Source organism: Bos indicus, chromosome 1 (genome assembly GCF_029378745.1).
Source record: "Bos indicus isolate NIAB-ARS_2022 breed Sahiwal x Tharparkar chromosome 1, NIAB-ARS_B.indTharparkar_mat_pri_1.0, whole genome shotgun sequence".
NCBI lineage: Eukaryota > Metazoa > Chordata > Mammalia > Artiodactyla > Bovidae > Bos > Bos indicus.
The window spans coordinates 120706902-120721103 of record NC_091760.1 but is presented as its reverse complement, the minus strand read 5'-3'; the positions used below and the strand labels follow the sequence as shown (position 1 = coordinate 120721103).

Sequence of the window (14202 nt, the reverse complement as noted above, 5' to 3'; positions counted from 1 at the left end):
AGTAAATATATATTTACATGTTAAAATATTATATATATTTATATGTAAATACTGATGTATCCATATAGCTATCTAATCTATCTGTATTTTTGTGAATTTAGGACTTTGAGGTTGGTCCTGTAAGATTCCTCAGAGTTTACAAGTGAAAAATCTCACTGGTGGTTTTTCAGAAGAGAAGCTTTTTTTTTGATGCTTAGATTCAGGGTACTGGGCAGAAACAAAACCCAAAGGATATAATATCTGGAAAGATGGGAATCAAATTCTGAAGAAATTCAATTACATTTAAATATAAATAAACTTGTAGCTTAGTCCATTAAAATCATTGGCATAAACACAGATCCTTTCTCTCTTTGTAGAGAGATGTGAAGTTCTGAACCTCTCCATCTATCCTCTCTATTAACTATGAATTTGAGAAAGGTGGCAAATTTCCCAAAAACTTTAGAAAATTCAGTAGCCTGTTAAAGACAACTAATAAGTAAATTTATTTTAGTAGCTATGGAGGAAAAAGTTTTTCTTTGTGCTGTGATATTTTCCACTGCAAATCTACATAAAGTTCCATTTTGTTATGAAAATAACAATATTTTGAGGTTTATCTTTAAAGCTACTTATTTACAGGTGATAGCCATCTTGATTACACAAACTCAGCCCTTCTTATTATTTCAATTAATTAGGTCACAACAGAGGAAAATAAGGTATCTCTTGTCACAGCCTGATGCCCCTTCTAGACTTTTGGGGACTTGGAATCAATTGACTTCTCAAAATCTTAAAAGATCTTCATTATGGCAAGGTCCGTAATTTGATTTACTTTAAGGAATACTTAATGGTTAAACGTCGTACTGTGTTGTATTATTGAATTCTTGTTCATGGTTCAGGATTGATCCACTCCAGCTTTCAGCAAGGAGCAGTTTTCTGGTGAGGCTCAGCAGGACTCCCAATCAATAGGGTTAATAGATGTGGGACCAGGCAGTCAGAGGTGACAGGGCTGGCGGATCCAATGCCAATGAAAACAGGTTCTGATGTCACTTTTATGCTGGCAACAATGTCATCCTAATTACCTGGAGCATACAGTTATTATGTGTTAACAGGACTGTGAATGACCCATCAATCTGAATTATTTTAAGGAAAGTAGTTCAATTTTTTTTAGCCCTTCTTTATATTACTGATCTCCATGATTTCTGAGATATCACATGCTACCGTATTGTAGAAAATAGTACTGTTCAGCTCTTCCTTGGTATTTCAGTACCCCCAACAACAGATTAAAGCTACATAAAATGTTAGCCCCCACCCCAGTTAGAGGGTATTTTGTGTAAAAAAATGTTCGTTTTCTAAAAGATACCTTACAGGCCTTGACTTGCCTTCCTGTTCCCGGCAGCGCCCAGCTCCGGGCGTCTTTTCGCCAGCCTGCGGTCCATGACGGCCTTGCCTCAGCCCCGGGCACCGGCGCTGCAGGCCGGCAGCTGGGAGTCCCGCGCCCCTCGGACGGCCGCGAGACTCGGAAATCTTTCTAGGAACAGTGAGAAAGACAGAAGAACCCCTTGGGCTGCCAAGCGCTGCTGCCACCATGCCCAAGAGAAAGGCAAAAGGAGATGCTAAAGATGACAAAGGGAAGGTGAAGGATGAGCCACAGAGGAGATCAGCACGGTTGTCTGCTAAACCTGCCCTTCCAAAACCAGAGCCCAGGCCAAAAAAGGCCCCTGCAAAGAAGGGAGAGAAGCTGGCCAAAGGGAGAAAGGGGAAAGCAGAAGTCGGCAAGGATGGGAACCACCCTGCGAAAAACGGAGATGCCTCTACAGTCCAGTCACAGAAAGCAGAAGGCCCTGGGGATGCCAAATGAAGTGTACCTTTTTGATAGCTCTGTACTTCTAGTGACTCTACTGTTTGAAATACTGTTTTTAAATCAAATTTTATAAAAATGTAGATTTTTTTTAAGTTATGTTGTTAGCACACGAGATACTTCATTGTTGTCTTTTGTGGAAAGGGCAAATAACCACTGGTAGAATGTTTCAGAAGCTAGATTGAAATGAGGGGAAATAGAAGTATCTATCCTCCTATTTGAAGATTATTCTTGGTTCCCGGGAGAGATTCTGTGACATTCATGCATGTCAGCCACTATGGCTCAGAAGCCTTACTATGTGGAGAAAAAATACTTCATGTCTTCTCCTTTCTTGATGTCATCAGCACATTTTTGACTTCCTGAAACCAGGAGTCATGATATGGCCTTGACACCCCTAGAATCAGCTGCATCAAGTAACAATACTCAGGCTTTCTGGTGATGACATCAAGATGGTGTTGCTTAGAAGAACCAGGATTCCTGTTTGTAGTTTGTGGATCATCTCATTAATAATCCTGGAGTTTTTAGTTCCTTTCCTCCATGTCAGAGTTGACCTGTGAAAATCTCTTAAATGCCTCATGTGAAATAATCACCCTTTTTGAAAATTTTTCCTGTTTATTGCAGCAACAGACTTTGTTGACTTTTTGGAGAGGGGAGTTTGAAAGTTGTAAGATGTTATGGAATGTCACCCATGTCCTGCTGGAAATAACTATTTTTGGAAAGTCTCTTATAAAGCTGGATACAAGTTAGCTTCGTGGTAGGGGAGTGATCATTTCCTAATCAAAAGTCATAAAGCTACTCTTTACTGCCTTTAAAAAGTTTTATAGTTCGCTTTTCACATTTGTCTTTAGTCCTCTCTGAACTGATTTTTACAAAAACATGAAATAGTAACTCAGTATGTTTTTTTTTCCATATGGTAAGTGGTTGTTCCAACACCATTTTCTGAAAAGTTCATTCTTTCCCCAATGATCTATAACACTGACTCTTTTCATAAATCAACTTTCTTTGTGTGGAGGGGTGGGGGAGTTTGTTGATGGTTTCTGTTCTGACTCACTGGTCAATTTGTCTAAACTTGTGGCAGTACTATACAATCCTGAGTACTACCACTTTAGAAAAAGGTCTTGATATCTCAGGACAATTTCACCTCCACCTTCAACATCAACAAACTTTTCTTCCTTGGATATCTTGGCTATTCTTAGCCAATTACTTTTCTATACAACTTCTAGAATTAGATTGACAAGTTTCAAATCAAACAGATGAAAAGTTGAAATTTTTATTGGATTTGTATTGAATTTATAGATTAATTATAATGTTGAGTCTTCCAATTCATGAACATGGTATAATTTTCCATTTATTTAGGCTTTTAAAATATCTTTCAATAAAGTTTTATTATTTTCTCCATTAAAAAAAAATAAAAGATACCTTACAAAAGAGGGGGTTTCTAAATAGCAAAATCTGAAAGAGGCAACTCAAGCTAGAAAAAACGTATTTTTATCTAGTAGTCTATATGAAGCAACATGAAATATAAACTAGTTAAGCAAGGAGTGGCTAGTCAAGTTTTATTCTACTGTACTCTTAGGTCTTCTCTTTAGGAAGCCGCTAGAAAGGCAGCAGTCCCTCCCAAAGTCTATCAAAATGTACGTTTTATAGATATCGCACTGGGACTCAAGCAACTGAGTCCAGAGCAATAGATTCACCTCTTACAAATGCTTCAAATAAATATATTGCATGCATGCTCTGTTGCATAGTTGTGTCCAGCTCTTTTGTGATCCCATGGACTGTAGTACGCTGGGCTCCTCTGTCCATGGGATTTCTCAGGCAAGAATACCTGGGAATGGGTTACCATTTCTTTCTCCAAGGGATCTTACTGACCCAGGGATCAAACCCACATCTTCTGCATTGGCAGGTAGGTTCTTTACCACTGGGTTACCAGGGAAGCTCACTTACTAAGCAGTAATTTGGAAAATTTGCCCATCCTTGGGGAAAAGGCTTGATGGTGTACATTATTTCAAATATCGATGCTGATCTTACTGTACAGAATGATCATTTTTGCCATCATATCCTTCACAGAAGAATCTATTTGACTATTTTCTCCTTTACAAATTTTATTTACTTATTTTTTAAGAAAAGAAACCGAATCTAACAAACAATCTAGTCTTTAATACCCTAAGAATTTCCTTGATGGACTCTGTGGGGTTCATATATCCATCCATCTTGGATATATGCAAACTTACATTTCATCTTTGACTGATTTGCTATATTCTTAAAGGAAAAATTTATGACTGCTAAACCTAGAAACAAGCAGACAATAATTATTTATAAATATTTATAAATAAATAATAATTATTATTTATAACAATTATTCTGTCCAGACCAATTGTGCTGGCAGAGACAGAATGGCCATTGGCACAGTGAAGCCACGGATTAAATTACAGTATTCTTTTTATTGCCTTTCATACTCATTAAACCCACTACATAGTAAACCATATTAGGTTAACTTGAAAAAGTCTCAAATCTGAAGGAAATTAGATATTTTTAAATTGCACTGGGAAATTCTCTGTTAATTGCTTGTAATCAAGTAGTATTGATCATTAGCTCTTTATTTTACGATGAGATTGGTAATGATGATCATGGTGATCATGATGATGTAACATGCACACAGAAGGATGGACATGTGTCCTGTTCCTTTGAAGAGGATTTGTCTTCATGCCCAATGTATGTTGGTTTACATGGTAGTCTTGCAGCAGTCAAGAAAAAGACAGGAACAAACATTTTAGGCATTCATCTAGACTCAAAGGAGGATTAATCTTAGATTAACTTTTCCATTGTCATGTTTGAAGTGTTGGCCAAGCCTGTCTTGAAATTAAAATTGTTTGTTGAGGATAAATACCATTATTTTAATTTTTCCAATAGGTATTATACTTATCTTTTAGGAGTAAGGCAGGTCTTTTGCCAGTTTTACATTAAAAAAAAAATCATGTCTGATTTGAATACATTAACATATTTTGTCATCAAAAATTAATTCTAGAAAAGGAATCATAACCAGGAAAGCAATTTAACTGTATATTTTAGAAGAAAAAGAGAAGGAAAACTTTGTCATTCTCTGGGCAGCTCAGTTAATTTGATGTGCTTTGATGTAAATTTGGGGGTCGCTTTAATTTCAATACATATTTTTTCACTTAATAAGGGAAACAAAAGGAACTTTCAACCAGCAACTCCAGTTTGTTATCTCAGAATGTTTGGGCTTCTCAAATGTGAGAACATGATTGTTTTTATTTCCAGGAGGAGATAATAACACTGAAGCAATAAAAAAGAGTCAAGGCAGCTTGCACAGCACAGGAAGTTCACAGCCAGAGACTTAATTTCTCACACAATGTGCTGTGCAATGGGCCCATTAACGTAGATGAATAGGCTCTTTAAAGGTTTTTTTTTTCTTCTTCTTCTTCTTCCGCATATGCAGCTGCCGCTGAATGGTGATATGTTAATAAGGTACTCACTTGCCTATTCTTCAGGTACTCCGGCATTCTCTACCTAGGTAATCTCCATATAGGAAAAGCTATTAGGGGGTTGTATCTGCTACCACACCTTCAATTATATTAACACCTGCACTGATAATCCAGTAAGGTAAGCTAGTAGGGGGCCTATGGCCTTAGTCCACCCCTTTTCTCCCTACAAAGTTACATCTGAAGGGCGGAAAAAAAGGAAGAAGTAGAAGGAAAAAAAAAAGGAAAGTCACTTTTATTACACATCAGTGGGAACCTTCTGAAAAAGCTTTCATTCCTAGGAAATTGTTATTTCTTCAAACAGCTGACAGCCTGCAGAGGAAACTCTTAATGGAAACCCAGCTCCTGCATTGTTATGCAGGGCCCTCATGTAGATTAAGGGGGGTGGATTAAGTTAGCTTCCAAAGGGTCTATTGTGTGTAGCATTAATTTGCAGGGCTCTTGATATTTGAGTTTGAAGGTTTATAACCTCAGTGTTTACTTAGATGAACTACATCCTAGGTTTGTTTATTTCCGTCTGCAGTCTCTTATTTCCTAGTAAATGTTACATTTATATTTGTTAACAGCAAGAATGTTGTTATAAATCCCAAAGAAATAATTACACATGCTTATTCATTCATTTTAAAGCCTCAATCCTGGTCCTCCCAGGTCACTTTTCACAGTTATGTTGTAGAAGATTATACAGATAGATTCATTTCTCAAGAATGTTTATGCCATCCAGTTAAATAGCAAAGTAAAGACTATATAGTTAGGAATGAAAGCTTAATTATTCCTCTCCCACGTGATCACTTTCTGTGAAATTAACATAACTGCCCCTTGTTTCTTTTGTATAGCAATATTATAAATACATAGCACCCCCAAAGCTGTGCCATTTTCTTCCAAATGAACAAATTTACTATAGAACTGATCATAACTTTTTTTTTTGTTACTGTTTGGATGATTACTTTGTAAAGAGTAGTTTCCAAGTTTGAATATTTCTTAATGTTTTCAAATCACTACTTGCAGGCAAATCTGTGTGATGTTTTAGACATAGGAACCCTGCAAAAGTCTCATCTTCCAAGATTAAATTGCAAATGTCTATTCACAAACTTGTTCACCACGCCTAATCTTACTCCCTCCTTCTCCCCACCCCACCCATATTGTATAGGCGGTTGCTAACGTGAATTTAAAATTCAATATGAATGGCTAGGGGGAAAAAAGGCATGCCCATTGGAACTTACTCTGCTCTTAATCTGGATTTAGGGACTCAATTGAATAGAATTGAACATTATGCTTGAACAACTGAAGTTTCTATTATTTTTAAACCTTTTTTACAGAAAACAACACCAATAGCGTATTGAATATTTTATTGCACATTTTCTGCTTATGGTTAGTATTTTCAAGGTCTAACAGATAATTTAAAGTGTCACTATTCATGGAATTATCCATGTTAGCATTTATAGTTAATAGGTCTTGTGATATAGTGGTGAGATCATTTATTTTCTTAAATATCAGAGATCAGGACCTTTGTTCTGGCTCCAAGTACCTTGGGTGGTTCTCTGAACTTCTTTGGAGTCTTACTTTTCCATCTGTAAAAATCAGAGTGAGAGTCTGATATCTAAGTAATAAAGTTCTATGATTCTCACCAAAATATACTACTTCTTAGGGACTTCCAATAAATTTGATATACCTGGACCTTTCCTACTAGCAATAATTAGATTTATTAATCTATCCTTATTTCCTAGTAATGTATATTTAATATTGCTGTTTATAGCTCCCACTATATTTTTTTTTTACCTTTTTTTTTAATTTCAAGGGAAAACTATTGATTAGGAAACTGTTGTTACGAAAACTCTGACAGACACCATTGAAAACATACTGGCTTATAGTAGTGAAACTTTGAAGCAAACTTTTAAGTTCTGATTACTCTTAGCCTGGTAAGTAATGAAAGATGGATCTTATTACTATCGGCTTGTTGTTTTTGTTTTCATCATGCAGTTCTTCAGGCTGTTCCTATGTGTCTTGAAAGACAATCTGTCCAAAAATAGAATTTGTTGATTCAGCAAATGTTTTTCCAACACCTCTCATATGCCACACATTGTGCTACGTATAAAGGATAGAGTCATGTAAAGAAAGAAATGGCCTGTGCCCTTGGCAGGATTATTTTGGGAGCAGTGCCTGTCATATTGTAGACCCATAACAATTGCTTTATTGAATGAATGAAGGTATCTATGTTTGTACAAATGAATGAATAAAGCTTACCCTTAATGAATTTAGGTTTTTCCTAAGGCTGATAAGATGTATAGGTTCAGTTCAGCTCATTTTATCAGTAATTTATTGAGTATTTTCTATCTGCCAGACATTAGGTTTAGTCTTGGGAATTTTTATTCAGGAAATTAAATACCAGTAAAAGTTGACATAGCAACATGAGAGCCTTATATGGACTATACTCAAATACTTACCAATAGATATGAATTCCACACACTATGATGTATGCTGAAGTGCTGGCATATGAATGTTTCATTTAGTTCATGTTTTAGCTTGATCTTATACACAAAGTTATTATTAGTGTGGGGGAAACAGTAACAAGAAAATATTCAGACCTCAAAGACTACTCATAAGCTGGATCAGTGACTGAGTGGTTCAGTACATGGTGCTGAGAGAAAAAGGGATGTCAATTTTCAATTACTGTGTAGCGATGATAAGGGTGATAAAAGATGATGACACTATCAGCTATCTTTTATGCTGGACTTACTAGACACCAAACTTTGTCATGAATGCTCTATGTGCATTACCTGATTGAATTTTTCTGATAGCCCTTGGAGGTTTGGGCATTATTATCCCCGTTTGACAGATAAAGAAACCGAGGTTGAGAAAAACGAGGTAACCTGCCTAAGCCATAATGGTACAAATGGTAGAGCTAAAGTTCAAGGTCAAGTTTCTCTTACTTCCCAGTCTCTCCTGTTAATTACTGCATTACTGTTATCCTATCTTTGTGGTCAAAACACTCCGTAGCTATTTCAGATCTGCTAGTTGCTAACTTTGTTATTTCTGCTATTCCTTAGGAGACTGCTAGGTACAAATATTAATTGCAGCTTAATAAAAGAACAGCTTTCAGGACTGTAATTCATCAAAGAGAATTTTATTAAGCTCTTGTCCAAAGTCTAGAAATATAACTTTCTTCATGGCAATAGCTGCGGCAAATTAGAGACTTCGAATGGAATATCAAATATGAGTGTCTGCTTCTTAAAAGTATATATATATATGTGTATATACATATTTATAATATCTTTGCAAGAATAAGATGAAGGAGGTGGCAATGATTAAATGGTGGCTTTATGGAACTTGCAAACTGACCTGCTTTGAGAATAATACCTACATCCCATTATCATAGCAAGAAGTATGAGAGTTTCTAAATCTGAATGAAGAACATAAAGGAATACATAATTCTCTCAAAAGGCAAATATAATACAGGGAAGGGAGGATGGGGAAAAGCAGCTGCAAGCAAGCTGGAATTAAATGTCTGATCCACTATTTGACAACTGTAAAAACATATTTGATCACTGATGTCATTACTGGAAAGGTTGATATGATAAAGCAATGGATTTGCAGACAACACAGTCACTTCATGCTTCTAGAGCTGCCATTTCTTGTTTATTTTACTAATAAGAACTTGCTTTTACTGTTTATATTTATAACTGTGTGTTAATGAATTGGGATATGTACAAAGAAGACTTGGACCTAGTTTTAGTTAAAATTTTTGTTGAAGATAGTAATTTGAGTTTAGAGCGTCTTTTTCTGAAATCACCAAGAAAACTACACAGTGTTATCAAAAGGAAGATATAAGGAGTAAATTTCTACTTAATAATTTCAAATATAAGTACATACAAATAGTGAAGTAAGCATGTATATATTTTCCCCTGTACATAGCAGAATTTCAAAACAAATGTACTTTTGATTTTTTTGTCTCAATAGGATTTAGTTGAAAGAGAAGGTGATTTGGTGCCTGATGGTTCTAGGAACAAGTACTTGCTATCACAGTTATTGTGTGGCCCTAAGGCAGTACTTTAATCCTTAGGCCTCTGTCCTCCCTTCTATCAGATGGAGATAAAAACCTACCTCACAGTGTTGTAGTAAGGGTTGCAAGGAAGGCAGTACTTATATTAAGGGTTGAATAAATGGTTATTACATTTTAGTGAGATCAGAAGCCTGGGAAATTAAGGCATTAAGGGAAAAATGAAACAGAAGAATAAGATAAAAAGATGATTAAAAATGGTCAATAAAAGTGATTGAGGGAATAAAGATGGTATTGAACCAAGATAGGAAAATGTAAGAACACTCAATAGCAAAGTTTATCTATATTCTGACTCTTCTGAGTTTTGGAATGGTGTTTTCAGGAAAAAAAAAAAAAAGCACAATGAGAAGAGAAAAAAAAGAAAAAAGAAAAAAAAGCAACAATATAAAACTATAGGGAAATTAAAACCAAGAAAATTAGATCAAATATGGAACTTTTATCAAAAAGCAGTTGAGCAATGTGAAGAGAACAATATGATAAAACAAAAACTCTGGGAAGTCTAGAATAGAAAAGAATAGAAAAATAAAGAAACGTGGGAAAAACAGGAAAAAAGCAAACAGAAAAGAAAAAGTTGAAGTGTGAGTATATTCAAGCTAGTGGAACATACAACTGTGCATTTAATTTTGACAGCAAAAGATACCTGAATTGAGCCTGATTTACTAAAAGAAAAAGGCATACTAGTGTGAGAAAGCAATGATTTTTTTCTTTTTTTTTTTAATTCCCAAGTTAAAACAGAATGCATTTAAGCATAATATATGTCTGTGTTTTAAAATGCATATGGAATTCTGGGTTTGGGGCAGGGAGACATCACTTGATTTCACTATAAATTTACCCATCTGGATACTAGAAGTGAGACATTTATTGTTTACTCATTCATCCAATCAGAGAAGATAAATTTTTCAAATTGCAGTTATATCAACAGATACAGCAGAGATCTTAATTAGTTAAAAATCTTCTTAAGTGTCATTTGGCTGAACGAATAAAATAACAAGAGCAACAAAAATATCTCCAGCCACACAACAAGCCATCTAAAAATTCTCTGGGGATCTATTCCTCACTTCTATAGCAAAGTAACACATGTAACTCTACCACAAATCTAAAGGCAAATAGATATTCCTGTTCACTTTTTCTTACAAGAAAGCATCTGCTTACAATTTTTTTTTTTTTTTGGTGCTGTTATTTTTCTCTTGAATGTTCCAATTCAAAAACATCACCCTACCACCTTTTTGGCTTGTTAAATCTCTCTGTCCTTAGGGCTACATCTCTATGCACCAGAGAAACGATCTCATTAACAAAGTAGTTCTGTGTGTCCTTAATCCTGAGGCCCTAGACTGCAGCTGGAGGCAGTTCTCTACTCAGCCCGCAGTGCCGAGTGACACAGGCAGGCGACATCATCTGAGTACTAACTTCTACTACATCCAGACAGACTGCGAGAACCATTTCCAAATCGTGGGAAGACGTCAGAGAACCAAAGGTAATCCTTCTGTTTCTATGTCCAATTTTTGCAGCAAAGATTTCCACCTGGAAGGAACCATTGGGGGTGGGAGCAGGCTCTGTGTCAAAACTGATAAGTCAGGAAATGAATGTATCCATCAGGTAGGAAATAAAGGGCAAACACAGAAAGAGAAGAGCTTCTGATATTTTTGAAAAATGAAAATCTCATGCAAAATGAATGAAGTGGCTTTAGGATCGGTAGAAAAAGGAAGGCTTTGTTACATGGGAATTAAACTGCAGGCTAGTATCTGTAAATAGGAGGAGGGGTTTTTGTCTTATTGGAATCTCCAAGTTGGAAAGGACTTCAGAGATCATCCAGGCTATCATGAATGATCATATCTCATACTTTTCTTTTTTTTAAAGGGGTGGCTGCAAAGTTTTGGACAAGACCTCTACAGGCAACTGGAAGCACAGTGAACCCAGGTGGTGGGGCTCGTCTGTGGCAATATATTTTTCAGTCTGTCCAATTGAATATGGCTGTAAAGGGAATAAAACCCCATGTAATCTCCAGCAGTGACAATTTAATCAGTTGTGTAAGGGGAAGAAGCAGAGTCCCCTCATTTTCATATTTGCATATTTGATTTTTGCATTGGGGAATAGAGGTTATGTGTTTCTATTACTTTCCATTTGATTTTAATATTTAACCCTTTTAGGAGCAAATTTCTTCCAATGGTAGGTAATATTGAGTCAAGCTGGTCAAAAAATAAGATTTCATTTTTCAAATAAAGCTCTGGATGCAGCATGCCTTGTGTAACATTTTTTCCTACAAAGAATCTATGTGCCGAACATGGCTTGTGTCTTCCCAGCTTCTGCACATTATGCATCCCCTCTTAACATTCAGAAATCCACCCTGAAAATGAAGGCAACTATTTGGAGAACAATACGAAATGATGAGGTAGCCCTATACCTATACCATAATATGTCCCCTTTTTTGTATTTGCATTTTTTAAAATGGTAAGTCTTAATAACTGCTACTATTCCTGAGAAAGTAGGGTTTCTAAAATACCTTATATACAGGAATCCCTTGTTATGAGGTTATAGAGAGCAATAGATACAGTTAAATTAGTAAAATTCCATTATTTTAAAACTCTGTTTTACAACTGACAGAATGATGTTATTATCTATAATATGGTAACAGATTAGGGAATAGATTTTAAAATAAATAAGATGCAGGTAATTCAAAGTCATCATCAATTACCCTTGTGTGACTCCCTTGAGTATATTAAAAATCCACTCAAAATGGTTTTGGATTTGAATTGCTGGAACATAGATAGCTGTTTGTTCTTCTTCTTCTTTTTTTTTTTTTTTTTAATGCATCAATTCATGTAAACCTCCAATTGTGAAAGCCCCAGAAGTATGTTGGGTAATTAAAAAAAAGAAAAAGCTTATATTCTACTTGCTTAATACTTTACAATTTCTCTATAAAAGTGAACTTTGAAGCCAGGCTTTCACTTCAGAGGAAAAATATTGATTTGATTCCATGTAATTTTGCAAAAAGAGAAAAAAAATTTTTTAAAGTTTGAAAATTTTCTGCGCATTAAATTTAATCTATGTATTCACACATATGTACATGTGTGTATGTTAGGCCATATTAACATATGGCCTAAATATTGTTAGTTAAATTCTGTAAGAAATTACTAAAATTGGTATTTGGAAAAGATAATCCATAGCATTTTATTAAAAAGCAGAGCAGATCGTCTTTTTAATTTATGTTCATGAAAAGTGCACCAGTAGTAGTATATAGGTATATATAATCATTAGATGACAGGTATAAGATGCTTTGGGATGAGCAGAATTCACATTAAATTCCAGCACGTAATACGTTAAGTTTTGAATGTAGTCTTATTTATTTAAATCTGCATTCTGATGGTCTGACTTTCAAAGAGGTAACAAATATCTGTGATCCAATGATTACCTATTCAAATTAACCCAGCTTCTTTGAATATGATCTAATGATTGAATGATCCTCCAAACACTGTAAGTCCTTGGGGAAATATACTGATGTCCTAGCACATTTTCTCAAGGCTTGGAGAGGACTAGATCTGCCAAGGAGTTGCCTTGAAGCATGGACACTCTGCTCTACCTAAACACAAGTCCTAGGCTTTAATCACAATGGCTAGGTTCACACTAAAGCAATTAACCATATGATTGCTTTCACAGGAGCCCAACCTCATCAGTATCTTTCCTTCAGGCTAACTGACAAGACTGGGTGTAGTCAATGTAGTCAAGTGAATCTGATTACCTAAGAGGTATAAATCTCTCAATACACAAATACTGGTAGGACTATTCACCCTGAATCTAGTTTTTAGAGGTTGCCCTTTTATAATCAACCCTATAAATTTAAATGATCAGGGTAAAATATTTATGAGGCCAGAGTTGGCAAGTTTTACAAGGAAGATTGAGACCAAATAACACTCTGCTATCTAGATTGTGGGGTTTTTGTTTCAGTTTGTTTGTTTTGATCTTTTTAGCAAGAAGTGAGTGAGCTCTCAAAATCTAAAATAGTAAGATTTACTTTGAGAATTCGAAAGAAGTAAAAATGCCCAAGAAATATAATTTGTAGTTTAATAGCAACTTTAGACAAGGTTTGAAGTGTGTGTGTGTGTGTGTGTACACATAAACACATATATATATGTATATGCCTGTGCCTTTTTTTAGGCTTGTTAAATCTTGTTACTTCACTAATCATTGCTGGATTTGGTGGTATATCAAGTGTGAACTTGAAACTTTCTAGCATCCTCTTCTTGGTATCCTATTGGGAAGTTCTTGCCAGCATGATAACAGGATTTTTGGTTACTACCCACTAGAATTATTTCTTCAAAAGTGTTTTCCTAGCTTAAAAGCTGAATATAAGATCTGAGCAATGTAAGTTTTCCAATGGGTTTGTCATTTCTCAGCAATTTTGAGATTATCATAAATATTCCTTAAATGCAGTTAAAATACACTAGACACCAAGTGACCCACCTCCCACACTAAGGAATTCATGCTTCTGGTAGGTAGGTGCCAGAAATCTGGGAGGTTATGTGGTCTGATGGGCCTCACTGGGATCATATCCCATTCTAGAATGCCAATGTACATGAATGCTATGAAAAACTTGTTGGAATCATGAAACTGACTTCCCAAAAGATTTCTGAAATTGGGAATTCAACAGTTTCATCACCTCCACTAAAAAAACGGTAATCCATGGAATTTTAGTCTTGATGTTGGGACCCTCTTAAATAAAAACACACCAATAACATGAAGATTTTTTTCTTTAGGGGGTTAAGGTAGTTTGTCTTGAATCAAAGATGACTTTTTCAAAATTAGCAATTTTTTTTTCT

At 35.4% G+C, this 14202-nt stretch overlaps 1 protein-coding gene and 1 long non-coding RNA gene across 2 annotated transcripts; both read left to right on the top strand.

Annotated features, from left to right (window-relative positions):
* The first annotated feature begins 1349 nt into the window (after window positions 1–1349).
* LOC109564547 (high mobility group nucleosome-binding domain-containing protein 4-like) lies at window positions 1350–3168 on the top strand. The gene has a single exon (XM_070793420.1). The coding sequence runs from the start codon at window positions 1562–1564 to the stop codon at window positions 1832–1834; it is 273 nt and encodes a 90-aa protein (XP_070649521.1). The 5' UTR covers window positions 1350–1561; the 3' UTR covers window positions 1835–3168.
* Window positions 3169–10245: 7077 nt separating this feature from the next.
* On the top strand, window positions 10246–11624 carry LOC139179839 (uncharacterized). The gene is made up of 2 exons (XR_011564206.1): window positions 10246–10862; window positions 11246–11624. It is a non-coding gene; the product is annotated as an uncharacterized lncRNA (long non-coding RNA).
* The last annotated feature ends 2578 nt before the right edge of the window (window positions 11625–14202 follow it).